This window comes from Capricornis sumatraensis, chromosome 2, assembly GCF_032405125.1.
Source record: "Capricornis sumatraensis isolate serow.1 chromosome 2, serow.2, whole genome shotgun sequence".
NCBI classification, from domain to species: Eukaryota; Metazoa; Chordata; class Mammalia; order Artiodactyla; family Bovidae; genus Capricornis; species Capricornis sumatraensis.
The window spans coordinates 124,587,537-124,600,522 of record NC_091070.1 but is presented as its reverse complement, the minus strand read 5'-3'; the positions used below and the strand labels follow the sequence as shown (position 1 = coordinate 124,600,522).

The 12,986-nt window shown below is 38.5% G+C and overlaps 1 protein-coding gene across 1 annotated transcript in view; it reads right to left on the bottom strand.

Moving 5' to 3' along the window:
* Positions 1-12,986, bottom strand: part of NOTCH2 (notch receptor 2) — a 173,132-nt gene that overhangs the window by 46,254 nt on the left and 113,892 nt on the right. The window contains exons 11-13 of the mRNA XM_068960510.1: positions 12,591-12,704; positions 10,687-10,920; positions 5,715-5,825 (exon numbers count right to left, since the gene is read on the bottom strand). Of these exons, the coding sequence (XP_068816611.1) occupies positions 5,715-5,825; positions 10,687-10,920; positions 12,591-12,704 (459 nt within the window). The remainder of the gene's footprint in view (positions 1-5,714; positions 5,826-10,686; positions 10,921-12,590; positions 12,705-12,986) is intronic.

Here is a 12,986-nt window from a genome sequence, read left to right as displayed (position 1 = left end):
TAATGTGCAAGGATTGCTAAAAGTACTTGTTTCTAAAGAAGATCCTTACTGCTTCAAAGTAGCATTTTAAATAATGTAGGTGTTTCAGATACTACATTTTGAGAAATTCTGATGTAGACAATTATTATTTCATCAAGTTATAATGTAAATGTTCAGAATATATGAAATTGAAATGAATATGTTCCTCTAAAACATACCCAAGATTGGACTTTGAAAAGATGTCTGCTATAAAGTGGAATAAAGTATGCCAGTTACATATGAGTTTTGCTTTAAGTTTTGAATAAATGATATTTAACTATATATTCCAAAATGATATAAAAATTTAAAATAACCCATAATTCTGTAAATGAGTGGTGACAAGTAACTGCTATGAAGGAATTATAAATTTCAAAGAATACAATTTTCTGATTCATATAAAACCAGGCATTTTTATTTAAGAAAGAGTAACCCTACAATTAGAACAGGAAATTCCAAATGAAATAGATACACACCCTTTTAAAGTATGGGTATTAACATTTTTTCACTCTCTACTACTCTCTAAACCATTATTGATGGTTCGTGTGGTAAAAAACCCATAATCTGATAGTAGTTGCTGTTTTCCTTTTAAGTATTTCATTAATAACCAATTCTACAATACTACTTTCTTAGCTTCAACTTCTGATTTTTTTTTTTAGATGTTTGCCACTGGCATCGAGATAAGAGCCACAAGTCTTCAACTGCAGCACTATCCTCTGTCTGAAATCCCGTGGAGAATGAGACGAAAAAGCTTTTTCAATTCTGTCTTTTCTTGGGAAAAATATTCTCAGAAGTCACACTTCTCACATTTTCTTTATTTGCTTTTAAAGCTCTCAGCAGAATCAATTTTCAAGTCATCTTTAGCTGAGAGGGTTAAGTGCCCCTTTGTGTAGTCTACCTGGTGAACCGCAGCTGCTTCACTAGCAAATTCTCATCCTTTAAGTAGCATCAGAAATCCCAGCATTTCATGAACTCCCAGCACAAGACTATGTACCTTGTTGGGCTCAGTAACTACTGAATGAGAAATTAGCCAATGTTTCTTACCGTGTAGGTTGATGCCTAACAAATTAGTATTTAATGAATGAAAGCATGGTACAGTGCAGACTCATGAGTCTAGTGTTGGATGTCAGAGGGTCCATATGTGAGTGCTGGTCATTCATTCAGCAATATTTTCTAAGTGCTCCCTGAGTGCTACACAGTTTTAGAAAATGCTGGCTAAAAAGACAATTAGGGAAGTGCCTGCCTTCTGGGAACTCACAGTCCTAACAGTGAGACTCAGTAGCTAAGACCTGTAGCCTTCCAGGCTCCTCTGTCCATGGGATTTTCCAGGCAATATACTGGAGTGGATTGCCATTTCCTTCTCCAGGGGATCTTCCCAAACCAGGGATTGAACCCGGGTCTCTCACACTGTAGACAGGCACTTTACCATCTAAGCCACCAGGGAAGTCCACTAGCTAAGACCATGGACACATTAAGCTCTTTCAGTTGCCTTATTTGTTAAATGAAGATAATAAAAATTCCCTAAGTTTTTTTGTTAATTTTAAAATTAAGACATGATTGACATATAACATTGTGTAAGTTTAAGGTATATGATGTGTTGGTTTGATATATTTTTTATATTGCAATATGATTACCTCCACAGTTAGTGAACACTTCTATCATGTCACATAACCATCACTTCTTTTTGTGGTAAAAACAATTAAGATCTACTCTCTCAGCAATTTGAAAGTTTATCATGCAGTATTGCTGACTATAATCACTATGCTATGCATTCAATCAGAACTTATTTATCTAGTAGTTGCAAATTTGTACCCTTAAACAATATCTCCCCAATCCGCTACCCTCCCAGCCTAGACCCCGATAGACACCATTCTACTCTCTGCTTTCCTGAGTTTGGCTTTTTAATATTCTGCATTAAGTGATACCATACAGTATTTGTCTTTCACTGCCTGATTTATCTCACTTAATGTCCTCAAGTTCCATTCATGTTGTCACAAATGTCAGGATTTCCCCTTCTCTCATGGCTGAATTATATTCCACTGTGTACATACAAGGTATCCTTTACTCATTCATCCATTTGATGGACACTCTGGTTGTTTTGATATCTTGACTATTGTGAATAATGCTGCTATGAACATGGGTGTGTACAAATACAAACTCCTCTTGAAATATTGATTTCAATTCCTTTAGATACACAACTGTAAAATTCCTGGACCTTATGGTAGTTCAATTTTTAATTTTTTGACAACTGCCATATTGTTTTCCCTAATAACTGTAACATTTTACATTCAGATCAACAGTGCATGAGAGTTCCCCTTTTCCCACACCCTCACAAACATTTGTTCTCTCTTATCTTTTTGATAACAACCAATCTTTCAAGTGTGACGTAATATTTCACTATGGTTTTGATTTTCATTTTCCCAATGATTAGTGATGCTGAGCATCTTTTCCTGTACCTGTTGGCCATCTATATGTCTTCTTTGGAAAAAGAATGTCCTTTGCCCATTTTCCCCCTGATTCTAAACATCTGTTTTCCTTCATTGCTCACACTTTTCTGAATGTGTATACCTTGCTTCTAACTACTTCCCTAGTCTTTAGTCATCTTCCGATGTATGCAGTCTGGGTCCCTGACCATACCTTAAACCCTTTTAAAGGCATGAGCTCACTGTCTACCACTTTTCCCATAACCCAGTGCTCCTCTGTGCTTAGCAGTGTGCCTTCACTAACGGCTGGAGAACCAGAAACAACTGTGTGTTCAGCATTTATAAATTTATAATTTATAAATATTTATTCACTTTGCTTCTGATTAGAAAATCCTGTAAGAGACTGAAAGAAAGACGAGATTGCAAACCTCGAATCTAATATTTTTTCATTGAATTTGGCGATTTTATACAGCTGCATAATGATACTGTGATGAGGATTAGCTATATTGCTAGCTACTCTTCATAGATTGTAAAGCTTGTAAAACTTTACCTGTTTCAGTTGATACTGGATTTCAAAAGATAAATAATGATTTACAGCCTAAAAATATAATCAGAATGTGGTTAAATCATGTAGCTCTGAGAACTAGAGTGAATATTACCAGTATCTTATATCTGGAAATTATTGGGAATTTTCCAGTAATATTTTCTAAAATTGGGTTTCCTACTCCTAACTAACGTGTTTTCATTTTTAAAGTGTTAGTCGCTCAGTTGTGTCCTACTCTTTGCAACCCAATGAACTGGGGCTCCTCTGTCCATGGAATTCTCAAGGCAAGAATACTGGAGTAGGTTGTATAATTGACATGTAACATTGTTAATTTCAGGTGTACAGCATAATGATGTGATATTTGTGTATATTGAAAAATGATCACTACAATAAGTCTAGTTAACATCTGTCACTACTGAATTTGTTATTTGTCCAATTTTTAATTGAATTATTTGCTTCTTTACTATTGAGTTGTATGATTCTTTATATATTTTGGATATTAACTTTTTGTTAGACACATATTTTGCATATATTTTTATCCGTCTCTGTAGGTTAGCTTTTCACCATATTGTTTTTTTGCCCTTCAGAAGTTCATTTTAGTTTTTGTTACTTGTGCTTTTGGTTTCATTTACAACCTATCTACTTTTATGGACTGTTCTGAGAAGTCGGCAAAATAATGGACATGAATGTGAAACTGAAAAAGTAGTTAATACTACTGAAAAGTAGTCTACTGAAGTGACACATGATTTCTTACTTTTCCTATTCAATCAGGAAGTATAAAGTGGTCTGCGGAGAACAGAGAATTTTGTCTGAAAAAATATTCCCTTAAATCTGTTCAAGCTGTTATTAAAATTATAATAAAACGTTAACAGTATTAAAATAAAGGCAAGACTAAAACCCCTTATATTTATGGGTCATGAGCATATAACACAGTTGCCTCTGATATTTTCAGCAACTGACTTGAAAAAACAAATAGAACAAACAAGACGTAGAAAACAGTTCCAAGAACAGGGTACCACCCAGTAACCAAAACATTCCATTCCTTGGTTATGCAGTTTCATGCTACACCTTAAGTTTATTTTAGAATATTTTTAGCCTATGTCCTCCCTCCATGACCTTCCTGATTTGCTAAATGTTAAAAAGAGAAAGCATATGATTCACTGACATTTCCAAAAAATTTAAGTTGAGTCTAAGGCTTATATATCTAAAAAGAAACCACAGCAGGCACCCACTTATGCTGTCCAGTCAAGTCTGAACTCTATAACAGAACCCCCGGGGTGGAATGCTGGCCCTAGTGCACTGGTACTGTTACTTAAGCTCTCTGAATTCAGGGTTTCTCATCAATACTGTAGAAATAATAATGGTAGTGACAATTAAATGAGATTAGGCACTTGATTTAATGCCTACCTCAAAACAAGGCCTTAATAAATGGCAGCTATTCTCTTATTACCTATGTGAACAAGTACATATGCCATTCTGTCTGAAAGAAATTCAGTTGGCTGTCACTGAATGTTGGAGTAACATATTTCAGGATACAGAAGTACATCTGGCTCCACACTGGCAGTGCTGGGTACTAGATATAAGAACTCTCATCATCCTGGTCTTCTGAGTGATATTCCACTGAAAAGAGATTACAGTGACCACGTAGGCCACAGACGTTCCTCTCTCGTGTCCACAATCACACCAAGCAGTGCAAAGGATTGTGAAATACAGAGAGAGTTAAGCTCCCAGCAAGAAAGAGGCATCTCTTGGCTTTTTGACATTATAGTTTAAAAAGCTCTGTGGAAGTTTCTCACGTTGGTTGCAAATGGCCACGTGGTATTCATGCAATGGCAACATCATGATGTAAGTGCCTTATTGTGTGTGGCACTGTCTAGCAAGAATGGGACTGGCACATTACACGCCCTCTGATGGTGCCTTTGACAAACAGATGTATCAGAAAGAGGCTTCATATTTCCTCAGTAGCTCCTAGTACTTTTTTATCAGGAAGGCAAAAGGTAAAGGTAATCTTATTAGCAACAAAAGAAGATAACAGAAAAGATGTATGTGAGTTTGTGTGTGTACACACATGGTGCATATATAAATGTTCTATGTCCTGTATCGAACATAGACTGGCACTTGTCAATGTATGGCAAAACCAATACAATATTGTAAAGTAAAATAAAGTGAAAATAAAATTAAAAAAAATAAATAAATGTTCTAGCTGGGGGGTTTAATTAAGAAGAATTTAAGAAGAATTATAACCAGTTTTATTTTAGTCACTTACTTTCTCCCTCCTGGAGAGAAATTAAAACCCACTATGCTAGACAAAAATAGGTTGCTTTGCTAAGTTTTGACCTTAGCCAAGTACTTATAAGAGGAAGTACTCAGAAAAAATCATATAAGGTGTTCATAGAATTCTACCTTGGCCATGCCTTTATAGAAGGTATTCACTACTAAGTATAGAAAAATATGAAAGCTATGTAACTTAAGCTCAGTGATGGAAACTCATGGTCTGAAAAGAAACCCTTTTTAAGCAGCTATAAACACATGGCCTAAAAACCCTAACTAATGAAAAGCTTCATGTTACAGTTCAGGGAAGGCCTGAAAATTGGGCCAGAGAAGCTCAGAAGCAACCTTCTAACCTTCCAAGAGATGAAGAAGTCAGATCTATTTGAAAGTAACTAACCTTTAGATGCCCTTTTCCCAAAGTGAGGGGGCTGAACGAGTTTCCCAACAAAAAGGACCATTACCTGTGAATCCTGGTGAGCAGACACAGCTGTAACGATTAACACCATCCATACAGACTCCATGGACACACGGGTTACTTGCACAGTCATCAAAATTGATTTCACAATTAACACCTGCAAAGATGAAAGCAAAGAGAAACCGTGCAATATTAGCACAGAAACACCAATGATCTCTGTTTGTGATGCTGGGTGTTAGGAAATCTCATGAGTATCTAGCCAACCCTGAATACAGAAAAGCAGCATTTCTGAAAGTTCAGTGCTCCAGACCTTGTCAAAGGTATCATGAGGTCAAATGATTGTATTAATCACACTAAGCCACTGTTTGTCTTTTTATTGTGTTGGCATTTGCACTAATGTTACAAAAGCAATGGAGGCAATTAAATTCATTGATTAAAAAAAAAAAAGTCCACCAGACCCTGTGACGGAGTCTTCAGAACCTGGCAACAGTTCTTCATGATGTATGTGCCATCAAGGCAGAGATTTTTATCTCTTTTGCCTCAAGTACCCAGAGCAGTTTATAGCATATGTTGCCTCATTTTAAGTACAAATTAGGGACCCAAAGTTAATATACAGCTGCAATGACAATTAGATGAACTGATCCCTTTTACACACTGAACAATTCTCAGTCACAGGCAGCAAGGAGCCTGTCATCACTTCTGCCTTAATTCTGAGGCTGACAGTTTTCTATCACCTTGAATATAAGGTGCTTCCTAATTTCAGAAATGTTGAAGATTAAAAAAAAAAGTGTAGCTCAGCACTGAAGAAATCTGCAAGGCAGCTGACAGCCAGCAGGAGGCACAGTAAGAGCTGTACTTTGATTTGTTTAACCCCAGGGGTGGGACACATGGGCAAATGGTGAGATGAGAATCATAAACGAAGGACCCCATAATGAAGGACCCCCCATAAATGAAGGGGCCCTGGTTAGCAAGCCAATGATTTGGAGTGGCATGAAAGGTCAATGTGAAGGGTATGGGATGGATTAATGTGAGAAGAACACTGGGCAGGCCATGACATGGAGTTGGTTTAAAGAAACGGTGCCCAAGGCCAAGGACATGCCAGTAGGAATGAAAGCAAAAGGATGAATGTGAGAGGTCATAAGACCTACAGTCTTTATCACTTAGAAACTGAGTCAATGAAGAGAATAAAGGAGAAGTCATGGAAATTCAGTTACCATACCTGGATGTCTAGGAAAATATAATACTCTTGACAGATGTAGTGAATGAGGAAGAGGAGTTGGTGTTGGAAGACAAAAATCCTGATTTTGGATCTTTGAATTTAAAACATTAACTGCTTATGTAGGTCTTGTTAATTGATCTCCATGGACATGATTGCTTTAGAATATCAGACTGTACCCAACCAAATTATTACCCAGTTCCCATATTTCCATTTTGATGATAAAGCTATGGTTTTAGATTACAATAAATATCTTACTGAAATAATAAAGAGCAATGGAGGTATGACTGCTGGCATCTTAGCAGGAATCCAGAAAGTGCCAAACTGTACTATACTAGTGTTTTTATTCTTCACCTCCATGTACTCAGTTAAAACAATACAAAAAAGATAGTTTCACTTAAGAATGACTTTGATGAAGCTGCCAAAAGTATTAACTTTACGATTTGATTATACCTTAACCCTTGAGTATACCTCTATTGTTTTGTGTGATGAAATAGAAAATACACATAAAGCTATTCTGTGGCATGCCAACATATACAGAGCAGTCTCCAGGAAAAGCAGTTGTGTGACTGAGTACTGAACTGAAACTGCAACTTTTTTCACAGAATCCCAGAGCAACTGACAGACAAACCAGGACTATTTAGACCTAAGTACTTAGCAAATAGTTAAGTGAAAGAAACAAGCCTGCCGTTCATTTCAAGGAAAACAACTATGGCAATACTGTGCTCCAGAGGTAAAATTTAAGCTTTCCTTAGAACTTTGGGACTTGTATCTACCACTATAAGCTTGATACTGACTGTTACTATTAAGGGCTAAAGTTCAGGACAAATCTTACAGAGTCACAGCTTTCTCCTGGGGCATGTTGCTTTCCTCCTGGTATATTCCCCAGATGAATGGCAGAGCTTGACTATGTTCAGGAAAGTTTAATTATAGATACAGGTAACTAAATAGTAGAGATACACCAATCCCTACTGTTACCACTATTCTGTAAAAATACTCACTATTATATTACTTAACATGAATTTAGTGATGAATTTGGATATCATAAAAGAATATATTGGCAGTTTAAAAAGTCTAAAAATTAAACCTGATAATTAGGATATAAACTAACAAATGAAATTGCCACAACAAAATGCCTAGTATTTATTCACTCAAACTTTATATGAATATTTATTAATAATTAGTATATTGAAAATGTATCAAGTCATTATTGTGAGCAAAATACTCTGCTTCCCACTTGATATAACTTTATTTTCTCACTTCAGTGCCAAACTAATCTGTGTTACACTCATTTTATCATGCACTTGTACAATTACATCAGCACAGCCAGGATGTGAACCCAGCTCTCTGGATTCTATACACTTCACCGCACCACACTGGTCACTGTGATTAATGTGACTGTGCTGCCTTGCTAGCCACAGATGAGGCAAAGGTTTCAATATTCCTTAATTACAAATGGACACCTTTAGGAGACGTGTCTAGCCCTTGATTGACAATCCCAATTAATCCACAAGAGACCAAGGCAGGCCCCAGGAAGCCATGCGGTTTAATGGGACTGCCCCCAAATCCATGTTGTATTCTAGCAGGAACAGCCACTCAGCTCAAGCTGGGCCAATGAAATTATCTCACTGGAACGCTGGAACATGAACTGGGTGACCTATGGTCTGCATGTGGCTCTACTTCCCGCTAATCCCCCCAAAGCCTCATTATTCAATTCTCACTTGGAATCTGTAAGATGCCTCTGTGTGTTTTCACAGAATTCCTTCTGCTTGTCTGTTTTGTATTTGTTGTTTGCTGATGATTCTTTTAGCTAGTCAATGCAGTTTCTATAACTTGAAACTTCCCCCAAACTTACTTAAGATCACAGGTGAAAAAAGGCATTAGTAGTGATTCTGGGTAGTATACTGTGCTTTAAGTACTTAGTGAGTGAGAAACTACAATTATAACCTGCAGATTGTAAAGTATCCCTTCTATCCATATACTCATCCAAACCCCAAGCTACCAACTCAGACTATGTTATGTATGGGTTGTCAATTCTTAGATTGCAACTCAAGAGTCTATTCATATTGGTTAATTGAGTGAATCCTTTCACCCAGGCTCCCTGTACATGCCAGGTCCTTCTGCAGACATTACAGACCGAGATCTCTTTATGTGGTCTGCATCTCTTTGCGTGAATTCTCCAAACAGTCAAAGGAATGAATCTGGCAGTTTTCTGAAAGAACCTGTGCCTTCCTTCTTTATGCTGCCTACACCCCGCTGATATTTACTACCTGCCTTTCTCACTGACAGCTACTTCCACCTTGACTTCTCTGTACTCCCCAGGGAACACACCTGATCCATCCTGGCATAATATAATCCCAAAGAAAACAAAATACTTGCCAGCCCACCACTCACCCAGGTTTCCAGTACATTTTCTATAATGGGAACGATAGCAAAGCCTAACACAGCCCCACCATTCTAAAGGCATCCATTCAATTGCTTGTAAATCTCTCAAATTTCTTTTCGTACTGCAATTTCTCATGTCTGGGGACCAGCCCGGAAGCAAATTGCTTTTGGAAGGTTTCACAAAGATCTATTCAGCTCTTTTAGAGAGTTATCTAAACGTGGGGAGGGGGAAGGCATTTTCAACTGTGAAGGCATGGGATGTTTTTCGTATGCTTGAGCAACTCAAAAAGGACTTTGTTTTCAAACTTGGCATGTACGAGTTCCTGGATGAAGACCAGGGCCTTTGACAAGTTTGAAGAAATGGATTTGGAAATAACAAAATAAAATGAGGGCAGCTAACCGCCTCCCCCACCTTTGCCCCCTACACAGGCCATTTTCCTTAAATGGAGAATGAGTTCTCAATAAATCACTCCTTGTATTGGCAGGTTCCCTTCTAACAAAGGCACACACTAGTTAATCTTCCACTAATACATTTTCCTTTGATCTGAGACACAGAACTTCTCTGTCCATTAACCACAGTTGTGACCATAATTATTCCTCGAATAAGTAAAACAGAATCCACTGAAATCTGTGAAATGCTGCTGCCTGAGAAAACAGCTCAACATTTCCCCAGCAAGGAGTAGCATGCCCTCACGACTAACAAGCCGTCATTCAACTGGAGGCAGGAAACAGCCATGAACTGGGGATGGGAAACAACAGCTCTGCATTCTAATTGACAATAACCCAGACATGTTGCAGTGTCGCTCCTCTCCCTCTGAGTTCCCCACATGCCCAAAGCCCAGCAGAGAAAAACAGCAGAAGAAAGATGACCCGTTAAAGATAGTGTGATAGTTGCTCAGTCATGTCCGACTTTATGACCCCATGGACTATAGCCTGCCAGGCTCCTCTGTCCATGGAATTCTCCAGGCAAGAATACTGGAGTGGATTGCCATTTCCTTCTCCATTAAAGATACTGGACTCTAAAAGGGAGGAAAAACTACTGGAAGATCGGGAGGGATGGAGAGGGAAGGACCAACTTCATTAATCTGAGTAAGGTGGAAGTTAAAAAAGACAATCCAATTGAACCACAAAAGTAAGAAGGTTTTCAATTTTCAATAATAATTTCAATTTTTTGAAGTGGTATGCCTCCTTTTGATTAAAAAAAACACATACACAGAATCATCACCTCTGTGAAGCTATTGTCTCTGACTTCCCTACTGGCTAGAGCTATCTGCCCCTGAGATGTTTCTGGCTGTGCTTCTCAGAATCAAGACTGTATTTTTGGTACCTAAGCATGTGCTGAGAAAGTCTGAGACATCGGTGTAAACTGTTTTAGAGAAAAGGTGAAAACTCCCAAGGCAGTGAAGAGTGGGCTTACCTGACGTGCCCGGCTGGCAGTTGCACTGGTAACCATTCACCAGGTCGATGCAGCGACCCTCATTCAGGCAAGGGCTGCTGTAGCATTCATCTATCTGGTCACTGCAGATGGCGCCCATGTAGCCCGGGTTGCAGATGCAGGTGTAGGAATCAATGCCATCCTGACACTGGCCGTGGTGGCAAGGATCAGGGTCACAGTTGTCAATGTTCTCCTCACACAACACACCAGTGAATCCTTAGAAGGAATTGTACCCAAGACACTTAAAACCCAAGGTGCACATTCCACACCTGAGCATACATGTAGCTGCAGCATCCTCTTAATCCTACACATCCCATATCGTAAACAATTCATACTGTGGGCCATAAGCAACTGCAACTGACTATCTGCACTATTTAAAAGGCAAGTCTAGAGAGTCTGGTTTAAAACGAAGTTGTTCAAGTCAGATCTGTAGAATTCAAATAGCTTTTTCTAAATGATTAATAATTTCACTGCAGAGACATTTTAACTGCATCTTAATTGCATATTGGACTTCAGTGGGGAATAGCTCTCTATAATTTTCCTTAATATATTTATCTCTATATGCCTTTCCTCCCAAACCAGTCTGCATATATAGGTACTAAATTAATGACTTCATGTACCTTATCTTTCCAATTCTGACCTGAGAGGACAGAGAACTTTTCTTTATTCCTCCCAACCTTCCAGGAATCTATGCAAATATAGTAAGTTTTTAACCAATACTTGTTAAATAAAATGACCAAGTCAAGACAGTTAAAAGGGGCACATAAGAGTTCCTTTATCCAACCTTAAATCTTTTTAAGAGACTTTGGAAGGACTCTCCTCCCTTTTAAACATGAGTCCAAAGTTTAAATTCTCTCCAGTGAAGGTTATACTCCATAAGCATAATCTTAGCCAGAAGAAGACCTAACCTGAAACTTTTCCAACAGAGACCAGAGTTTGTGAAAAGAAAAGGAAGCTGAGTGGATCATCTGACAGGGCCTACTCTGAGAAGGCCTAATAAGTGGTAATATTCTAATACTACTGAAATAGTAGTTCTCTGTTTATTTTTATGACTTAGTTTGCTTTTCTGTGATCACAAAAAAAAAATCATGCACATGATGCTAAAAATCTTTTAAGAATCCATTTTTTAAAATAAGAAAAAAATGTCCTGAATTATATTCATAACTTCTTTCTTAAACAGTCAGATAAAAAAGAAACTGGGAAATTATCTTTTCTAATAATTTCTAATCTTCTCTACACAATAATGGTCTGTGCAGAAGCAAATGTGTAACAAGAAATGTCTGGCTTATTCAAATCCACTCCCAAATTAGAAATGTCACCACAGATCAGAAATGTAGAATATTTGTAAACATTCTTTTTGATTCTAGTAGCAGGAGTCAGGAAAGAGGACCCAAACTTTCCCAGATAGAGCTCTCTTCCCTGTCCAGATACACATTTGACTCTCAAAGTATCAATCATATTTATGCAGAAAATCTCTGCACTTGCCCACCACGGCATTGCTAAGCCTTTGTTCGATCCCTTGCCTCAAGAAACACAGAGACAGGCCTCCTGCTGAGAAGCCCCAATGACAAATAGTTTTCAGCTGGAATCCTTCCCTTTTGCAGAGGAATAAGGCAAAGCCAGCTGGAAACTCACCACTGCCCAAATATGCCCTCGAAAGACGGGGACATCAAATGGAAATGTCCAGGCCAGGCCATCACTGTGGTGAAGGAAGCAGGTGTTGTAGAAGGAAACAGGGAGAGCAGCAAGAAAGAGGCTGGAAGAAGCCCCTTCTAAACACAGAGCAGCCCATTAGTAGACTGGCCTGGCGGGGCAGCGAGAAGAGGACAGTCTCCTATTTAGTGCAGATGGATCTACCAGGAGAATAAGAAGTGAAAAAGTCTTACCTGTGGCACACTGGCACTCATAACCATTCGGGTGATCTATACACTTTGCCCCATTCAGACACGGAGTACTAGAACAGTCGTCAATATCGATCTGGCAAACTGGCCCCGTGAATCCTTAAAAGGGCACATGATGACACACGTCAAAGGATTATCCTATGTTTTCCTCACTATCAGAGTGATGCCCAGAAGAGCTGGGCCATTATTGGCAGGCTTATACCCCTGGATCAGCACGTGGAGAATTTTTCTCCTGAACAGGTTCCTGGGATAACGGGTGAGGCTCAGGGCATCAGAGGCACCGGGGTGTCTCTCTCACCTCTTTTTCTTCCCAGTATAGATTTCACTTCAACTTAAAGTAGGAACTGAATGCATACAGACAGAACCCCCTAAGAAGCGAAT